This window comes from Scylla paramamosain, chromosome 30, assembly GCF_035594125.1.
Source record: "Scylla paramamosain isolate STU-SP2022 chromosome 30, ASM3559412v1, whole genome shotgun sequence".
NCBI lineage: Eukaryota > Metazoa > Arthropoda > Malacostraca > Decapoda > Portunidae > Scylla > Scylla paramamosain.
Genome location: NC_087180.1, coordinates 11,167,987 through 11,186,614, shown reverse-complemented (window position 1 = coordinate 11,186,614; position 18,628 = coordinate 11,167,987). Strand labels below are relative to the sequence as shown.

Genomic DNA, 18,628 nt, shown 5'->3' with positions numbered 1-18,628 from the left:
AGATGCGCCAATTATACCGTTTTGACGGGTCGTTGAGGGTCAAACAAGGTCCGACGGTTCAGGGTGATTGGTTCAGGGTGATTAGGGATGCCTGGATAACCGTGGACGTGCTTGTTATTGCGATTGGCGAATTGCGTGATGAGAAGCAGGTTACATTCTCTCTCTCTCTCTCTCTCTCTCTCTCTCTCTCTCTCTCTCTCTCTCTCTCTCTCTCTCTCTCTCTCTCTCTCTCTCTCTCTCTCTCTCTCTCTCCGCAAATGCCTGTTACTCGTATTGTGTGTGTGTGTGTGTGTGTGTGTGTGTGTGTGTGTGTGTGTGTGTGTGTGTGCGCAGCTGCTTTTTAGTATGCCTAAGTCTTCGCGTATGTATGACTAAATATAGATGTGGAGGTCCGTGTGTGTGTGTGTGTCTGTGTGTGTGTGTGTGTGTGTGTGTGTGTGTGTGTGTGTGTGTGTGTGTGTGTGTGTGTGTGTGTGTGTGTGTGTCAGGAGCTTTGGCACTACTGTAAGCTCGTCCTCCACCTGTTGGGGCACTTTTTATGAAGCAGAGGTAATGCCCTTACTCCCCTGCCCTCTCATCCCCTCCCCTCCTTCCCTCCTTCCCTGCCCCTAACCTCCCCTCATAATCATCACGGTCTCCTCAAGCCCACTCCCGTCCCCAGTCTACCTCCCTTCCCTCACATAATCATCACCCCATCCCCTCAACACCTCCCCCTTCACAGTCATCACAACCCCGTCCCCTTCCCACTCCCTGACTAATCATCACCCCTCTCCTCCCCTCTCCTCCCAGACAGCACCCTTGCCTCTTTTCCCCCTCTCCAGACAACTGCCTTTGCCTCCTCTCCCAGCCACTCGTCTCGTCTGCTGATGAAGATGAGTTAAACACCCCAGTAGAGGTGACCTTCGTGGGGCAGTGACCAGGGCATCGATGAGAGCGGAGTGTACAGTCATGGCTACAAGTTGAATACCACGCCTCGCTTCCACTGTGCTCAGAGTCTTCCCACTGCCTTAACTCCTCCGATGAACTGAGACTGTTTCCAGGTTTTACAAGGAAACTGTCACCACATTGGAGGGCTTAAGAATTGGAAAGAATAAAGAACAGTGGAAGAAAACGCAGGATACACGACTTTTTACCATGACTGTAAGGTGTAGGGCTGTGTGTGTATGTCTGGCAAGGAGGTATGCAAGCGTGGTATTGGGTGTGGACATGGTGTGTGTACGTGTGTCAGTTCAACCTGTGTGTGTGGGTGTATTTAGACAGACAAATGGGTGTGCGGACGTGGCACGGACAGAATGGCGCGTGTAAAAAATGTAAGAAGAATGAAGAAGAATGCAAAGTAAGTGAAGGAGGGAGACAGAGAGGGAGGACAAATGAATATATATCGAGGAAGTTAGTGAAGGAGAAAAATTATCTGTCTGTAAATTATGTTACGTAGGTGGTGACTGAGGGGCTACTGTGTGTGTGTGTGTGTGTGTGTGTGTGTGTGTGTGTGTGTGTGTGTGTGTGTGTGTGTGTGTGTGTCTGACAGGGATGGAGAGAGAGAACTGACTGGCGAGGTAATTAAATGTTGATAAATAGTGATAATTATTTTCTTTTTGACTTTGAGGATGTAATGAATAAAAGATTGATGCTGGATGGACGTTGTTCGAGTCTTTCGTCTAATATATATTTTTTTTTAACAGATTATTTCGAACTCAAGATCTTACAAACTTGAAATTATCTACTATAAAATACGAGGAAGTTTTTATTTCTCGTACTCTCCACATTTTGAATGATGGGATTTCTTGCTGTCATTTTGGTGTGTGTGTGTGTGTGTGTTTGTGTGTGTGTGGAGTGGAGACTGTGTGCGGCTTCTTTCTTGGAAGTGAAAACAAAAACTATTTCGCTTCCTTTTGATTCAAACTTGGTCCGAACTTGTATTATACTAGACTGTGTTACTTTTTATTTTTAATGATTAGTAGTGGTGGTGGTAGGAGTAGTAGTAGTAGTAGTAGTAGTAGTAGTAGTAGTAGTAGTAGTAGTAGTAATAGTAGTAGTAGTTGTAGTAGTGATGGTGGTGGTGGTGGTGGTAGTAGTAGTAATAGTAGTAGTAGTAGTAGTAGTAGTTGTAGTAGTAGTGTTATTGTTGTTGTTGTTGTTGTTGTTGTTGTTGTTGTTGTTGTTGTTGTTCTTCTTCTTCTTCTTCTTCTTCTTCTTCTTCTTCTTCTTCTTCTTCTTCTTCTTCTTCTTCTTCTTCTTCTTCTTCTTCTTCTTCTTCTTCTTCTTCTTCTTCTTCTTCTTCTTCTGATATTACAAATTAGAAAAAAAAAATAAAAAAAGCGTGCAATCTTTTAAACACACCTTTCTTTTCTTCGCAGAGGAGGACGCGGAGAGACAGGAGCAGGACGAAAACTTGAAGGAGGAGCTGGAGCGGGAGGAGCGTGCCAGCAGGCGTATACTGGAGAGCGTGGCGGGGGCTGCGGGCGCGGTGGATGCAGCACGGTTCTGGTGGACGACATTGCCAGAGACCCACTGTAGGAATTTACACGCCCACGACAAGAATTGCTGGAATGGCGTTCGCGTGGCTCCGTAAGTGTGTGGGTGTGTGTGGGTGTAGATGTGGGAGTGTATATTAGTGGGCGTTGGTGAGTGGATGGGTGGATGTGTGTGTGTGTGCATTTTATATGTGGGTAGGTGTGTGTGTCTGTGTGGGTATTGTGCAGGTGGGTAGGTGCTTGTGTGGGTATGTATAGGTGGGTAGGTGTGTGTCAGTTTTTTTTTTTTCTTTTTCTTTTTCCACGTCCTAGAGTGTAAGAACATAAAACCATAAGGGAAGCTGCAACAAGCCAGTAGGCCTAGACGTGGCAGTCCCTGTGTAAAGCAAATAAAAGACACTACATACCCACCCACCATCCCTGGCCGTAAATTGATCCAGTTTATTAAAGCTCTCTATTGACTCGGCACTAACAACGTGATTATTTAGTCTGTTCCAGTGATCTAATATTCTGTTTCATAACAATTTTTTTTATTATATCTTTAAACCTTTCACTGCGATATACAACAATTCACAACACTAAAAAGGAAGTCATGGGATCTTTTTAAACACCTGGAAGAAAGAAGGGACAAAAAAAAGAATACATTTTGCAATTTCTAGCCAATACAATATTTGGAGATGGATTTGGAGCAAAATAAGATGTCTCAGAGTGGTTGGTAATTAAGAAAATATGGGCCAAATAGCAGTGAAAGGGTTAAATATTCTGTTCAGTTTCCAGGAACATCTTCATTGTAGGTGGGTGTGGGAGCGGGTTGGTGAATGTGTGTGTGTGTGTGTGTGTGTGTGTGTGGGTGGGTGTGAGTGGGTGGGTGGGAGTGTGTGAGTGTGTGAGTGTGTGAGTAAGCTCTCTCCATCTCTTTGTACACCATTACACAGTGGCGAAGCAGTGAGCCGTGCAAACAAATCCTGTCATCACGAGACCTGAAAGTCGTAACACACACGCACACACACACACACACACACACACACACACACACACACACACACACACACACACACACACACACACACACACACACACAGAGAGAGAGAGAGAGAGAGAGAGAGAGAGAGAGAGAGAGAGAGAGAGAGAGAGAGAGAGAGAGAGGGAGGACAAGCTGCTGTGTAGGGCTGTGTATCGCATGTCTATATACAGAGACCTAAAACCCATCAGCTTGCACCACATCAATCATGTATGCATTTGGACCAGAGAGAGCGAGAGAGACAGACAGACACACAGAGACAGACAGACGGGTGGACGTTCCCTCCACCACCAATCCCCAACACCTACATAATTGCGCACTTTTTCCCACCCATTCCATCTCTTATTTATATCCGGCAATAAATCTAGATGAGAACACTATTGCTTACGTGACCTGCTTGAGGAGGAGGAGGAGGAGGAGGAGGAGGAGGAGGAGGAGGAGGAGGAGGAAAGGAGGGAGGTCAAGAGAAGCATGTCTTATTTAAGAGAATTTACTAACCTTGAAAATGTGTTAGTATCATTTGATCTGACCTTGTTATTCCTGATGAGAGAGAGAGAGAGAGAGAGAGAGAGAGAGAGAGAGAGAGAGAGAGAGAGAGAGAGAGAGAGAGAGAGAGAGAGAGAGAGAGAGAGAGAGAGAGAGAGTCTTTGGTATCAGTCATTATTTACTTATCGGCTTATTTCCTCCTCCTCCTCCTCCTCCTCCTCCTCCTCCTCCTCCTCCTCCTCCTCCTCCTCCTCCTCCTCCTCCTAAGCCATTTCTTCCCCTCTCGCGTCTTTTCCTCCATCCCACTAAGAGGAAAAAGTAGGAGTTTGCGTGCGAGATGGAGGGAAAAGGAAGGAAAGAAAAGTGGAGGTGGAAGAGGAGGAGGAGAGAAGAGAGGCTGTCGTGAAAGAACTCACCCATGTAAGGAGGAGAGGAGGGAGGAGAGAAGAGCGCCTGGAGAAATAGGAGAGATGGAAAGCAGAGAGAGAGAGAGAGAGAGAGAGAGAGAGAGAGAGAGAGAGAGAGAGAGAGAGAGAGAGAGAGTGTGTGTGTGTGTGTGTGTGTGTGTGTGTGTGTGTGTGTGTGTGTGTGTACCTGGAGAGACGAGAGGTGGATGGAGAAGTATTAGCGTGAGGAAAGTTTTAATGGAAGCCGACGCAGTGGACGAGGTTGTATTCTGTTCCGTGGATCATCCATCAACTGACGGGAGGAAGTGGGGAGGCAAGAAGGGGAGAAAGTGCTTGAAGGAGGCAGAGAGAGAGAGAGAGAGAATACATAGAAAGCTGATCTACACTCTAAAGAAAAAATGGCGGAAGGAAATAGAGAAAGAAGAGAAGGGGAAGTACTTGAAAGAAAAAGGGAGAGGGGAGGATAGAATGGATAGAAAATTTATCTACACACTAAAGAAAAATGACAGGAGGAAATGGAGAGAGAAGAGAAGGGGAAGCACTTGAAGGAAAGAGAGGGGAGGGGAGGGGAGGGGGATAAAGGAAGGGAGATAGGAAATTGTTATAATGAAGGTCACTGGTGGAAGGAATCAAGGTATAAAAAGTAATTCCCAAAAACACAGGTAGAAAAAAAGTGCAGGTGTGACGTAGTACATGATTAGCTACACCTTGTCTCAGTGCTCTTCTCCGTGTCTTTCACTCTTAAGCATACACTGACTAAAGTATTTCTAAATAAAAGGAAAAAAGAAGATTTATATTTCTATTCTTGTTTTGGTTAAGTACAGTTGGCTCTACTAGAATTGTCAGAGTCCAGTGAATTTCATGTCTATAAGCCGAGGAGAAATTGATATATGGACAAACTAACTGCTCTTAATAGAAAGCAGTTTACCAATCCATATACATCAAGAAGTAAGGAAGTGATAGGTGGAGTTAGTAGTTGGCTGATGCTGCTCTATCTGAAACATTGTGTACAGTATAGCATCACTCCTGTACTCCTTTGACTTACCCTGCCTAAGAACCCCACGCCAGAGAGGTAGGTTCATCCACTAGTAGCTATCGACAGGTGTGTAAAGGGAGGAACATGTAATTAGGTTATCCATGGTCTATCACGCCCGAATTCGAATCCAGAGTCACTAATTTAGGTGAAGGTTAAGCAGCCAGAAATCCGAGGTGTCGCAGGTTAATACAGTCAAAGTAGTCGAGTAACCTGCTTATACTTCCACTGTTTCACGTTTTCCTTCAGTCCACGCCCTGGTATCTCTTGGCGATCTTACAGACCTTGACAAATGATAGACTCTAAGATCACAGGACTGAAGACTGAGGCAAGCACTAAGTATATTGGCAGTGTGACGTGTTTCTCGTCTCTTGACCATTGACTGTCCCCTTGAAGACCGTAAGAAAGCGAGGGAGACTATAACAGGAATAAATAGAAGTGACGATGAGAGAAACACATGTACGAGTAAGAACCAAATTTTCATGGTCTTGTGTAATTACGTAGCTGTTTATGTTCCTGAATTATTAAGTGAATATTTGGAAATGTTCAGCGTTTGTGCATCAGACCATCAGACTGACGTAAGACCAAATTAGATCCTTTCAAACTCTGTACTAAAAAATTCAACACAAACATGTAAATGGTACTTGACTTTGCTTAAAATAACTCGTCGTTCGTTCTTAATAGATAGATAGATAGATAGATAGATAGAGAGAGAGAGAGAGAGAGAGAGAGAGAGAGAGAGAGAGAGAGAGAGAGAGAGAGAGAGAGAGAGAGAGAGAGAGAGAGAGAGAGAGAGAATTTTTGGCCCACTTCACGAGCCCTGGATGTGTCAGTTTGGCAGGTGGTGGGAAGGGACAGGTGAGTGGAAGGAAGCAGGTGAAGGGACGGCTCTCAGGTGCGCTAATTGGACTCGGCGTAGTGACGGGCGGCAGGTAGGCCATCACCTAGAGGGAGAGGGGGAGAGAGAGAGAGAGAGAGAGAGAGAGAGAGAGAGAGAGAGAGAGAGAGAGAGAGAGAGAGAGAGAGAGAGTAACCAATATCCTAGAAAACAATTAAAGATAGACCAGTTCTTTTCTCTTAAACAAAGGGTAACTTTATCCCAACTTTTTTTTTTTCTTTTTTTCTTAAGGACTAGAGTGGTAGTATATCATTGCATCGATTAAAATACCAGGGACGCTTCGAATGCTTGAGGGTAGAGCAGGTCAGACCAGAAGGATGGAATGCATGGGCGAGGACAGGTCAGGCTGGAGAGAGAGAGAGAGAGAGAGAGAGAGAGAGAGAGAGAGAGAGAGAGAGAGAGAGAGAGAGAGAGAGAGAGAGAATAAGCAGAATTAAGAAAAGGAAAATGGTAACAAAATAAATTCCAAAGCAAATTTTAAAATATTCATGCATAGCGAAATGCACACACACACACACACACACACACACACACACACACACACACACACACACACACACACACACACACACACACACACACACACACACACACACACACACACACCAATCAACCCATGAGCAAAGCATACATGTTCACAAGAGGGAAAAGCACTCCTCTCGTAAGTTATCAAGGGCGTTCTTCATTCCACAAAGTAGCCATAAAACTTCTTGCGACACACACACACACACACACACACACACACACACACACACACACACACACACAGAGAGAGAGAGAGAGAGAGAGAGAGAGAGAGAGAGAGAGAGAGAGAGAGAGAGAGAGAGAGAGACAGACAGAGACACAGACACGCACACAAGGAAGAAAGTAGGACGAAGCTAAGAGTTCAAAACGACGACCTTCCAAGCGTACAAAAGTCAGTTTAGTTCAACAATAAACCAACAACACAATACACAATGGCGAGAAGGATAACAGCCACTTAAGAGATGTGTATAGACGTTACAATAGAAATAGTCGGGACGCAGTACAAGGTGATGCGAAAACTATTAAAACTGTGCCGTCCCTGAATCATCCTTTCTGCTCCACACTCTTCGCCCTCTCGGCCCTGCCACAGCCAAAGAAAAGCCTTAAGTCCGTTGATAAAGATTGGACAAGGGGCGGCCATGGGGAGGCGCCAGGGGAATGCACACAACCTGGTCTGCGTGAGAAAGGATGGAGAGTGGCGTGTGGTGGTCGTGATGGTGGTGGTGCGCGTGTGGGGTGTTTTGTTTTGTTTTTGTTTTTTGGATGGGGGAGGAGGAGGAAGAGACATACGAGTAGAGAAGAATGTAAGAGGGAAGAGGATAAATAGGGCGATAAAACTGTTGATTATAACCAAAAACATTCAAATGAGTGCAAATATTAATGAAAGAATGTGTGTGTCTGTGTGTGTGTGTGTGTGTGTGTGTGTGTGTGTGTGTGTGTGTGTGTGTGTGTGTGTGTGTCCGGCAGCTGCGTGTGGCATATCAGAAGCAGTTAAGACACGTGTTAATTATTGAACAGCAATAGAGGAAGAGGGAAGGAAGAGTTACTGTTTCGTGTCACAGGAGTGCAATCATCGTCCGTCAGAGAGAGAGAGAGAGAGAGAGAGAGAGAGAGAGAGAGAGAGAGAGAGTGTTCGGAGGGGGCGGTATTGGATATTCTGTGAAAGAGCCTCTGCAACACCTGAGCCATTTTCCTCATTCTGTGGGGAAGGTGTTTTGTGTTCATTTTGTTACTCTTATCTTTTCACTGAAGATTAAGACCAAGATGTCGGTTGGGCTCATTTTGTGTTCGTGGTGTTATTTTCAACGTGCTTGTTTTAGTCGATTTTCACAATCCGTGTAATTAAGAAACATAATTTTAATAACATTATTGTATTACATAAAATCAATCACTCCAGTTACTTTTGGGTGTGTTAAGTTAAATATAAGATTACATGTAGATTAAATTACAAAACCTAACAGACTAATCTAACCTGTGGTAACCAGTCTTAGCCCATCCGAAAATAGTGTGACTGATCTTTATGTAACCGTGGATTATGCCGTTGTCAGTTACCTTTCTAATTAATATTTTCACGGCTTGTACTGTTAAATGCGTTTTCTTCTACATTCAAGACCCTAAATTAATTTCTCGAAACTGAGAAACCATTACACTTCCTCACAGGAATAAGAAAAAACACGCGTGCAAGGTCTCCACTACCTGGGAAGCAAGAGCGTTTAGCCTTGTGTCCATAAAAGCGAAAAATAAAATGCATTTAAAAAGAAAACAAAGAAAAGAGGCAGGAGAACACGGTGTAATAAAATCTAATGTGAAAAGAAGTGTAAAGCTGAACTCGGCCAAGGGGAGAGAGAGAGAGAGAGAGAGAGAGAGAGAGAGAGAGAGAGAGAGAGAGAGAGAGAGAGAGAGAGAATCCTTGACGCCCTATCAGACCAAAGGATATAGTGTAAGAAGTGTGGATGTGTTTGTTGTAAAAGTAAATGAACTCGATGCATATTTCCTACTTTATCCTCAAACTCTTCCCTCATCTTCCCCTCATCCTCGTGTCGCCATTCTTCACCTTCCCCTCTCTCTCCTCTCTTCTCTCTTCTCTTCTGATTTTCTTCTGATTCTCCTTTGCCTCCCTTTCCCTTTTCTTCTCATTTCCCCCATCCTCCTTTTCCTCTTTCCTTCTCACTCATCCTTGTTTCTTCTGTTCTCTCCTCCCCTCACTCCTTATCTCCCCTCATTCTTATCGCGGTGTGAAACTCTACGGTTATGTCAACTCGCGTTTAATAAGTTATAGTCATTATCAGTTTTATTATTATTATTATTATTATTATTATTATTATTATTATTATTATTATTATTATTATTATTATTATTATTATCATTATTATTATTATTATTACTCTTATTATTATCATTATTGTTGTTGTTGCTGTTGTGTGTTTTGTGTGTGTGTGTGTGTGTGTGTGTGTGTGTGTGTGCGCGTGCGCTTGCCTGCCTGCTTGCGTGCGTGCATGCGTGCCCGTACTTGCAGTCAAAAATGAGGAGATTGGTAGCATCAAAACATCATTTTAATTACTTGACTTATGTGTGTAATTACTTCATTAATAGGACTTGTTGCTATGCGGTAATTACGAATGGCGGACTGAGACAGCCAACTAGATAGACAGGACAGGCGTCCAGACATACAAAATAAACAGAGAGCCAGACAGACAGGCGTCCAGACATACAAAATATAAACAGAGAGCCGGACAAACAAACGAACAGGTAGACAGACAGACAGACAGACAGACAAATAGCGAGCTGGACAAACAAACCGGCAGAAGGACAGACAGATGATTAGAGAGCCAGACAAACAAATGAACAGGCAGACAGACAGATAAACAGAGAGCCGGAAAAATAAGCAAACAGACAGACAGATGAATCGACAGCCGGACAGACAGACAGACAGACAGATGAATAGACAGCTGGACAAACAAACAGACAGACTGACAGATGAATAGACAGCTGGACAAACAAACAAACAGACAGACAGACAGATAAATAGACAGCCTGACAAACAAACGAACAGATAGACAGACGGACAGACAGATAAATAGAGAGCTGGACAAACAAACGAACAGACAGACAAACAAAGGAACAACTGGCCTCCAAAAACTAAAAAAAAAAAAAAAAAGAAGAAAAAAAAACTGCAGCGTGCTTGTGTTAACCAGCGAAGCCTCTTAGGTCAAGGGCCGACTGGAGAGTAATAAGGAACTCTCTCTCTCTCTCTCTCTCTCCTCTCTCTCTCTCTCTCTCTCTCTCTCTCTCTCTCTCTCTCCTCTCTCTCTCTCTCTCTCTCTCTCTCTCTCTCTCTCTCTCTCTCTCTCTCTCTCTCTCTCTTCTCTCTCTCTCTCTCTCTCTCTCTCTCTCTCTCTTGCAGTGGCCATTTAGCTAACGCCTCACGGCCTGGCGAAGACACACGACGAAGTTTATGCCGGGATGCGTATTGCCAGAAACAAAAATCCTTAAAGCGACAGCCTCAGTGCAAAACGGGAAATGGAAATACAGAGAGAGAGAGAACGGGGAGGGGGACGAGAAAACAAGAAATCCAAGAAGTAGAAAAGTCGGGAGAAAGAAAGAGAATGAAAGTGAAGGAAAACAAGGGAATACGAGAATTAAAAAGGCGTGAAAAAAAAATAACTATAAGAGAAAGGAAGGAAATTAAAGAGTTCAAGGAGTAGAAAGACGTGAAGATGCGGAACGAGAAAGGAAGGAAATTAGAGAGTGTAAGGAGTAGAAGATCTTGGAAAAAAAGAGAACGTGAAGTAAGAAACGAGCAAAAATAGCCCAAGACGAGGAAGAGGGGGATGAAAATGAGAAATGAAGGGGAAAAAAGAAATGAAAAGGAGTAGGAAGACTTGGAGGAGGAGAGTGAGAACAGGGAAAACGCAAAAAAAAAGGGAGGAAGAGTAGAGGAGGTGGTGGTGGGAAGAAGAGGATGAAAAACTAAATAGGGTTTTGATTGATGAGGAGGAACTAGTGCTGGACTGGATGTAAGAGAGAGAGAGAGAGAGAGGAGAGAGAGAGAGAGAGAGAGAGAGAGAGAGAGAGATTATGTATTATGTGTTGTTGGTGCTGTTGCTTCTGTTGATGTTATTAAATCGTAACTGAATTTGATATACATAGTTGACTTTGTTGTCACACACACACACACACACACACACACACACACACACACACACACACACACACACACACACTGGCTGATGTGACCTTAGGCGCTTCACAGACTTACACTATTGTCCTCCTCTTCCTACCTCCTCCTCCTCCTCCTCCTCCTCCTCCTCCTCCTCCTCCTCCTCTATCTCTGGTCGAGTTAAAAGTCTCTACACGGAGTCTGAAAAGAGTTAACCCACCTTACCAGAGATGAGGAAGAGGAGAAAGAGAAGGAGAAAAGAAGGAGGAGAAGCAAAGCAATCGGATTCCACAGAAAACTCATTGTCGTCCTCGAAAGATAATCTGAGAGGGAGGAAGGTCACACGAAAACTCACGAAATTTTGCCACGATGGAACAAAATCTCTCTCTCTCTCTCTCTCTCTCTCTCTCTCTCTCTCTCTCTCTCTCTCTCTCTCTCTCTCTCTCTCTCTCTCTCTCTCTCTCTCTCTCTCTCTCTCTCTCTCTCTCGTCTCTCTCTCTCTCTCTCTCTCTCTCTCTCTCTCTCTCGAACACGTGCAGTAACTCCCACTAAGAAGTCCTCGGCAGCATGTAAAATGGTATTTGTTCAACACACACTTGCACATTTTGCATTATTGTGTTAAAGGGAAAAACTACTGAAAGAGAGAGAGAGAGAGAGAGAGAGAGAGAGAGAGAGAGAGAGAGAGAGAGAGAGAGAGAGAGAGAGAATCATACACCACTACACTTACTACACTTAAAGGAAAAAGAAACTTCATACACTTTACTTAACATAGAGGGAAAGACGCACTGATGCCTGAAAGAAAAGAAAAAAAAAGTACAGGTAGAATTAGGACGTCAGTAATACTTCTGTATTGCTTCCTCCAGGGTACACTAAGACCGCTGCAGGTGTTGGAATCCACGCCCAGAAGTACAATCCTGAGGTCCGGCTTGAAGGACCCGACACCTCTGTTTACTCACTCATCGAGAAGCTAAGAGCCGTCCGCAGGGTCAGTATCCGTATCCTCACTGTTTCTGACTGTTATATTTGCTTTACATTGTACGTATATTTTGTTGTTGGTGATGGTGCTCTCTCTCTCTCTCTCTCTCTCTCTCTCTCTCTCTCTCTCTCTCTCTCTCTTCTTTTTTAAGGTATTTATGTTGTTTTATAATACGTTTCTTGGGTCTGAGTGTATTGCAAAGTTTTGGTGTGTTGGTGGATATGATTATTATATTTTGAGGTGTTTGTGTCCGTGTGTGTGTGTGTTTTTGTGTGTGTGTGTGTGTGATTCATCTACGGTCGTCTGCTGGTCACCCAGCTAGCCGTTACCCCTACGGAAAGAGCTCAGAGCTCATAGTGACCGATCTTTGGGTAGGACTGAGACCACTTATACACCACACACCGGGACAGCGAGGTCACAACCCCTTGGGTTACATCCCGTATCTACTTGCTGCTAGGTGAACAGGGGCTACACATTATGAGGCTCGCCCATTTGCCTCGCCGCGGCCAGGATTCAAACGCGGGCCTCCTATCTGTGTGTGTGTGTGTGTGTGTGTTTTATTTCTTTATTTCTATTTTTTTTCGTTAGTTATCTATGTTCGTGTGATATTATTCTGTAAGTTTTATGTGTCCGTCCTGTATTAGTTATATTAATTTCAAGTTTATATATGGTATTTGTGTATTACTCGTAGTCTTTATTTTCAGGGAAAGTTTGCATTTATATCTACAGATAATTCATTTTTCCACCCACATGAGTATGCTGCATTTGTTTTTAGGGATCTGTCTTGTAATGTTTACTTTCTCTTTAATATTACTATAGAGAACAACAGGCACTTAGGATAAAAAGAGCCTCACATCCAATACTAATATAGCGGGGATAGGAGAATGGGAGGGCATCATACAACTACTACTGTTGCTGCTGCTGCTGCTGCTTTTACCACAATCACCACCACCATTGCTGTGATGAAGAGGAAGAAGGAACTAGAGGAGGCGGATGAATATAAACCAGATGATAATGGCAATGAAGACGAAGATAAACAAGAAGATGAGGAGGAAGAAAATAATTAGGAGAAGGATGAGGAAACGAACAAGAGCAAGAACTATACAAGTGTAGGAGGGAGAGGGAAAAAGTAGTGTTAATGCACAGTGAAATTAGCCACACGTCATTCCCACACACCCTTGGTTCCCATCACTCTCACATTCCACACACCCACACGCGCCCAGCTGGTTTTACTGGACCCCGGTGTGGCACTGACTTCGTGGGTAAAACCTTATACTTTTTTTTTTCCTGCTCAGAGAGAGAGAGAGAGAGAGAGAGAGAGGACGAAGTACAGTGAGTGGAAAAGTCGAAATGGTAGGATTATAGTTGACTGCTCTCTCTCTCTCTCTCTCTCCTCTCTCTCTCTCTCTCTCTCTCTCTCTCTCTCTCTCTCTCTCTTCTCTCCTCTCTCTCTCTCTCTCTCTCTCATTACAACATATAAATTCTTTGAACCAAGACTTTCTTCACCCCCTAAAAAATCGTATAATATATATTTTTATATATCTATCTAATATATATTTATATATCTACGAATATAAAGATAGATAGATAACCATCATTTTAGTGGGACTGAAGTACAGTACGCTGGTGGAGAAGTGAGAAAAAATAGGCTGGGGCTGGGATGACTGAAGTAGGCTGCTGACAGGGTGACTGAAGTAGGCTGGTGGTAGGGTGACTGGAGTAGACTGCTGATGGAACGACTGAAGTAGGCTGGTGGTAGGGTGACTGAAGTAGGGCTGCTGGTGGGATAACTGAAGTAGACTGCTGGTAGGGTGACTGAAGTAGGCTGGTGGTAGGGTGACTGAAGTAGACTGCTGATGGAATGACTGAAGTAGGCTGGTGGTAGGGTGGACTGAAGTAGACTGCTGATGGAATGACTGAAGTAGGTTGCCTGGTAGGATGACCTGAAGTAGGTTGCTGGTGGGATGACTGAAGTAGGCTGCTGATGGGATGACTGAAGTAGACTGCTGGTAGAGTGACTGAATTAGGCTGCTGTGGGGATAACTGAAGTAGACTGCTGGTAGGGTGACTGAATTAGGCTGGTGGTAGGGTGACTGAAGTAGGCTGCTGATGGGGTGACTGAAGTAGGCTGCTGGTGACCTGACTGAAACAGGTTGGTTGTGGTATGACTGATGGTTGCCCTCTACACAGCTGGTGGTGACATCACTCACGTGGCTGCTCAAGTCAGACCTCCCCGCCCGCACCCACCATGGACAGATGGATGGCTCAGGGTCAGGCGTGGACGTGCCTGGGATGGAGATGTCAGCTGAATCCCACAACAGAGGCGGCAGTCCCAGTGACGATGATGAGTATGAATATTATCACAATTACTATGATGACTCTTCTTCTCGGGCTACGGGTCTGGAGACCAGCTCCCCAATGAGCCATCTGTGCCAAAAGGAGGTAAGCAGTTTCACGTGCCCAATAGTTAATGTGCTATTGATGAGTCTCCCAGCATTATTTTGTATAGGCAACAAAACATGCAATTCCTATGTCTCACAAAAGAAGTGAGTTGTCCAAAAGTGACTATACTAATTCATAAAGGGCACTAAAGAACTATCACTCAGTAAATAGGTGTAAAGTCTTCTCATGTTGATTAATTCATATCCTCTGCACTGTCATCATTATTGTTCTCTTGATTCATTAGTGAGGGATATAATCACTGTATTGTCAAGACCCTGCTCATAATATATCCAACAGACTCATCTACTTAAGTTTTTTGTAGTTACTAGTTTCTCTCTCTCTCTCTCTCTCTCTCTCTCTCTCTCTCCTCTCTCTCTCCTCTCTCTCTCTCTCTCTCTCTCTCTCTCTCTCTCTCTCTCTCTCTCTCTCTCTCCTCTCTCTCTCTCTCTCTCTCTCTCTTAGGTAACACCATTATGAACAGGTTTTTCTTATTTATTTCTGCCCTTGGCCAATCTCCAATACATAAAGAAAAGAATGTGTTCGTGACTCACACTTTTCTTTCAGTTCCTGTCCCAGCCCATGAGACAACCGCCTCCTCAGGACAGCTAAGAGCCAGCTTACTGATGGTTATGCTGATGGCTGTGGCCGGCGCCGCTCTCCAACGCTAGGACTGACACAACCATCCCCCACCACCTACATCTCCCTACCTAGCAGAGGCAGCATGCATCCTTCTCTCTCTCTCTCTCTCTCTCTCTCTCTCTCTCTCTCTCTCTCTCTCTCTCTCTCTCTCTCTCTCTCTCTCTCTCTCTCTCTCTCTCTCTCTCTCTCTCTCTCTCTCTCTCTCTCTCTCTCTCTCTCTCTCTCTCTCTCTCTCTCTCTCTCTCTCTCTCTCTCTCTCTCTCTCTCACACACACACACACACACACACACACACACACACACACACACACACACACACACACACACACACACACACTAACAAGTCCTTGCTATTTAATGTTATCCCCTTTTTATACAGTTTACATGAGTTTCCCCATAGTTTATGACCAAGGAACACCCCCTCCTGGAACATTCCAGTTCTTATCACCACAGAAAATACGTTCCCGGTGGACGTCTCTCTTTGGTCACAGTTTAAGAAAGTATAACCATAAAATAAAAAAAAAAAATATATGTATATAAATATAGACCCTAGATGAATAGTACTAAGTGACAGCACACACAGTCATTTATGGTGCACACAGACTCTCACACACACACACACACACACACACACACACACACACACACACACACACACACACACACACACACACACACACACATAACACACGTAACACACTTCACAGCTTGCCACACCCACCCAGCATCAACATTAGCCACTCAACACACAAATTAGCACTATACCACCCCTGAGGACCCACCAAGCCCACCACCACAGGAAGTGTGTGTGTAGCAGTCACCTCCATCACTCTCTTCACTGCAGTATGTTGCCATCACACACCCAGCATCTACATAGTCCCCAAGATGACCCAGGGGTTGTGGGATGGGATGATCACCCACCACTCCTTGATGCTGATGTATCAAAGAAATATCAAGGTTCAGGGGACTCATTAAGGCTGCCTTTCAGAGTGGTATTTGTTCTTTGTCTGGTTTTGATACTGAAAGAGTTATGTACAAATTTCATTATGTACTCTACTGAATATCTGACCTGTGAAAGTTGTTGTGGCTGCAGTAGTATTTTACCATTGTTTGCCAGGTAAATGGTTTGGTTATGCAAACTGGTTGTGCAAAGGCCTGGAGTAGATATGTTATGACATCATGGCCTTCTATAGTCAAATGAATGAATGTAACCAAGAAACCATTCTGCTGTTGTATAATTATATATTTTGTTAATTTAAATTGATGCATAAGATAAAAAGTGTAATTTTCATAGTGTAATGACCTATATGCTTCTGAAAAAAGTTGGTCTACAGTATTTCTCTAATCATCACTATATGTATCTACATAACACTTGCAAACATAAGTATTTTCAATGGAAGCTTGATTAAGACTTACATCTCTCCCAGAAACGTTGATCTGTAGGGTACTTTGGTTTCACTTTTTATCTTGAGAGCATTCTGCATCTCACATAGGTATATTAGGGCTCCTATGATCACCTTGTAAATAAATTGATATGTTACATATATAAATGGTGCCATGATTTTTTTTTTCTTTTATTTTATTTTTTTATTTTTTTATTTTTTTGAGAAAACATAGTTGTAAATTGTACTACATGCATTTTTTTTTTCTTTTCTTTTTTATAACACTAACCAGTATGTACAGTACATGTATACAGTAAGAATACAGGGGAATGTTTGAAGATACTAGGCATGTTAAGAATGTACATTATTTGCATTAGATCTGTTCATCTTGTGGTAATGACCATGATCTGTCTTATATTCCTTGATCTTTGGGATTTTTCAAAGTTAAAGAATGATTCTGGATGTGAGGCCAGTGAATAATATACAGCTCTGGTATTTGCAGTCTGATGATATGAGTAAATCAAATTAATTTGTTTTAAATGTAATTATGATGATGGTCTGTAGCATTTTTGTCATGACAAGTGCTGTGGCTGTTGTTGAGGTGTTTAAATTTCTCTTTTAATGTATATATAATGAAAGGGGCATTTTATTATCTGAAATATTTACTTTCATATGAAATTATGTATGTATTTTTTTAATTAGATATTTCATTCTGAGCGAATTGAAAGATTTATGAACTCTTCAAAGAGATTATATGACTAATATACAATTATTAAGATGTAAAATGTCATATAATCAAGTCAGAAAGCATTACAACTAAGATGTGATAGACTTGGTGGGCTTCAGTCTAGTTCATATAGGAAACTCCATAGAAGAAGAGGCAGGGGGTGTGGCTGTCCTCTATTTAACAACAAAATGATGGAGAATGGATGGAGTCTGTATTCATTACATATGTATATAAACAATAGACCTGAGCAGCCACCCCCCACACATCTACAGAATGTGCGTGTATGTGTGTGTGTGTGGGGGTGTCCGCTGCCCTTCAGGAGCAATGTCACTATCTCCCAGCAATATATTAAGTGCATAAGGTTCACCTCATCTCTTGAAATGCCTCTGTGTTGGTCCATTGAGCTACACCACCTGTAGCTGCTGCCCAGTCAGCACCCATGTTGACACTACCCAGCTAGTCTGTGTTCATTGGCTAATTTAGCCACTATAGGAGAGTCCTGGACCAAGAGGACAGCAGTTGCCCAGGGCTGTATAAATGCCAGTCTTGTGTGCAGCAGCTTGCTGAGGGCAAGTGGGCATGCACTGACTTGTCAGTTTCTAAGGAGGTGTGCTCTGTTTGAGAGAATTGTACATAAGATTTATTTTTTAGTCCCCTCATGTTGATAGTTGAAGCTAGCGTTCATTCATTGTCTGGGGTGTCTGCAGCAGCAGTGGCAGAGCTTTGCACCTGAAAACATTGTTTTATTTTTTTTTTTTTTTGTTTTATGATTATTATTGTTGTTGTTATTATTATTATTATTATTATTATTATTATTATTATTATTATTATTATTATTATTATTATTGTACTTTTTTTTTTTCATACTTTTGCATTTGTCAGACAGCCATTCTTCAGTACAGGTCATAGTGAAAGAGTGAAAAGTCCTGTACACTTTAAGCTGTGAAGTTAGTTTTCTTTTAACCTGTCACTGGCTCTGTGTAGCTTACTGCCTGCTGTAATGTATTTTTTCGGTATAGGGATTCTGCAACTTGACTGCTATTTTTCAGATTATGAAAAATTCATACATAGATAAAAGAAGAGTGTTACTTGCTCACATTATATTTTCTATTTGCTTATCTTTCTCATCCACTTACATATGAAACCCCACTGGTCATAGAGGAATAGGTCCCAACAATCAAGAGTGTATATTGTTGAAGTGTGGTATGTGAAAGGGATATGTGGAGCGACAAGATGAGAGGATGAGAGCAATGAGAGTGTGTATGAGAGAGGAGAGAACCTGTGCAAATATTGGAGTGAAGGAATGAATGGAAAGAAACACAATGAGATTGTATTTCCATAGTGAAAGAATAAAGAGCAAAGGGTATATAAAGAAAGCGTATATGAGTGAAGTAGAGGGTAGTAATTGAAGAAGAAGGCTACTTGGAGGATAAATGATATGGTAAAGGAGTACATTTGT

General features: G+C 42.9%; 1 protein-coding gene across 1 annotated transcript in view; it reads left to right on the top strand.

Moving 5' to 3' along the window:
• The window catches only part of LOC135115840 (glypican-5-like), a 247,395-nt gene extending 229,118 nt beyond the window's left edge, over window positions 1-18,277 (top strand). Inside the window, exons 6-9 of the mRNA XM_064032844.1 lie at window positions 2,358-2,571; window positions 11,871-11,988; window positions 14,170-14,421; window positions 14,986-18,277. Of these exons, the coding sequence (XP_063888914.1) occupies window positions 2,358-2,571; window positions 11,871-11,988; window positions 14,170-14,421; window positions 14,986-15,030 (629 nt within the window). The 3' untranslated portion in view covers window positions 15,031-18,277. The remainder of the gene's footprint in view (window positions 1-2,357; window positions 2,572-11,870; window positions 11,989-14,169; window positions 14,422-14,985) is intronic.
• The last annotated feature ends 351 nt before the right edge of the window (window positions 18,278-18,628 follow it).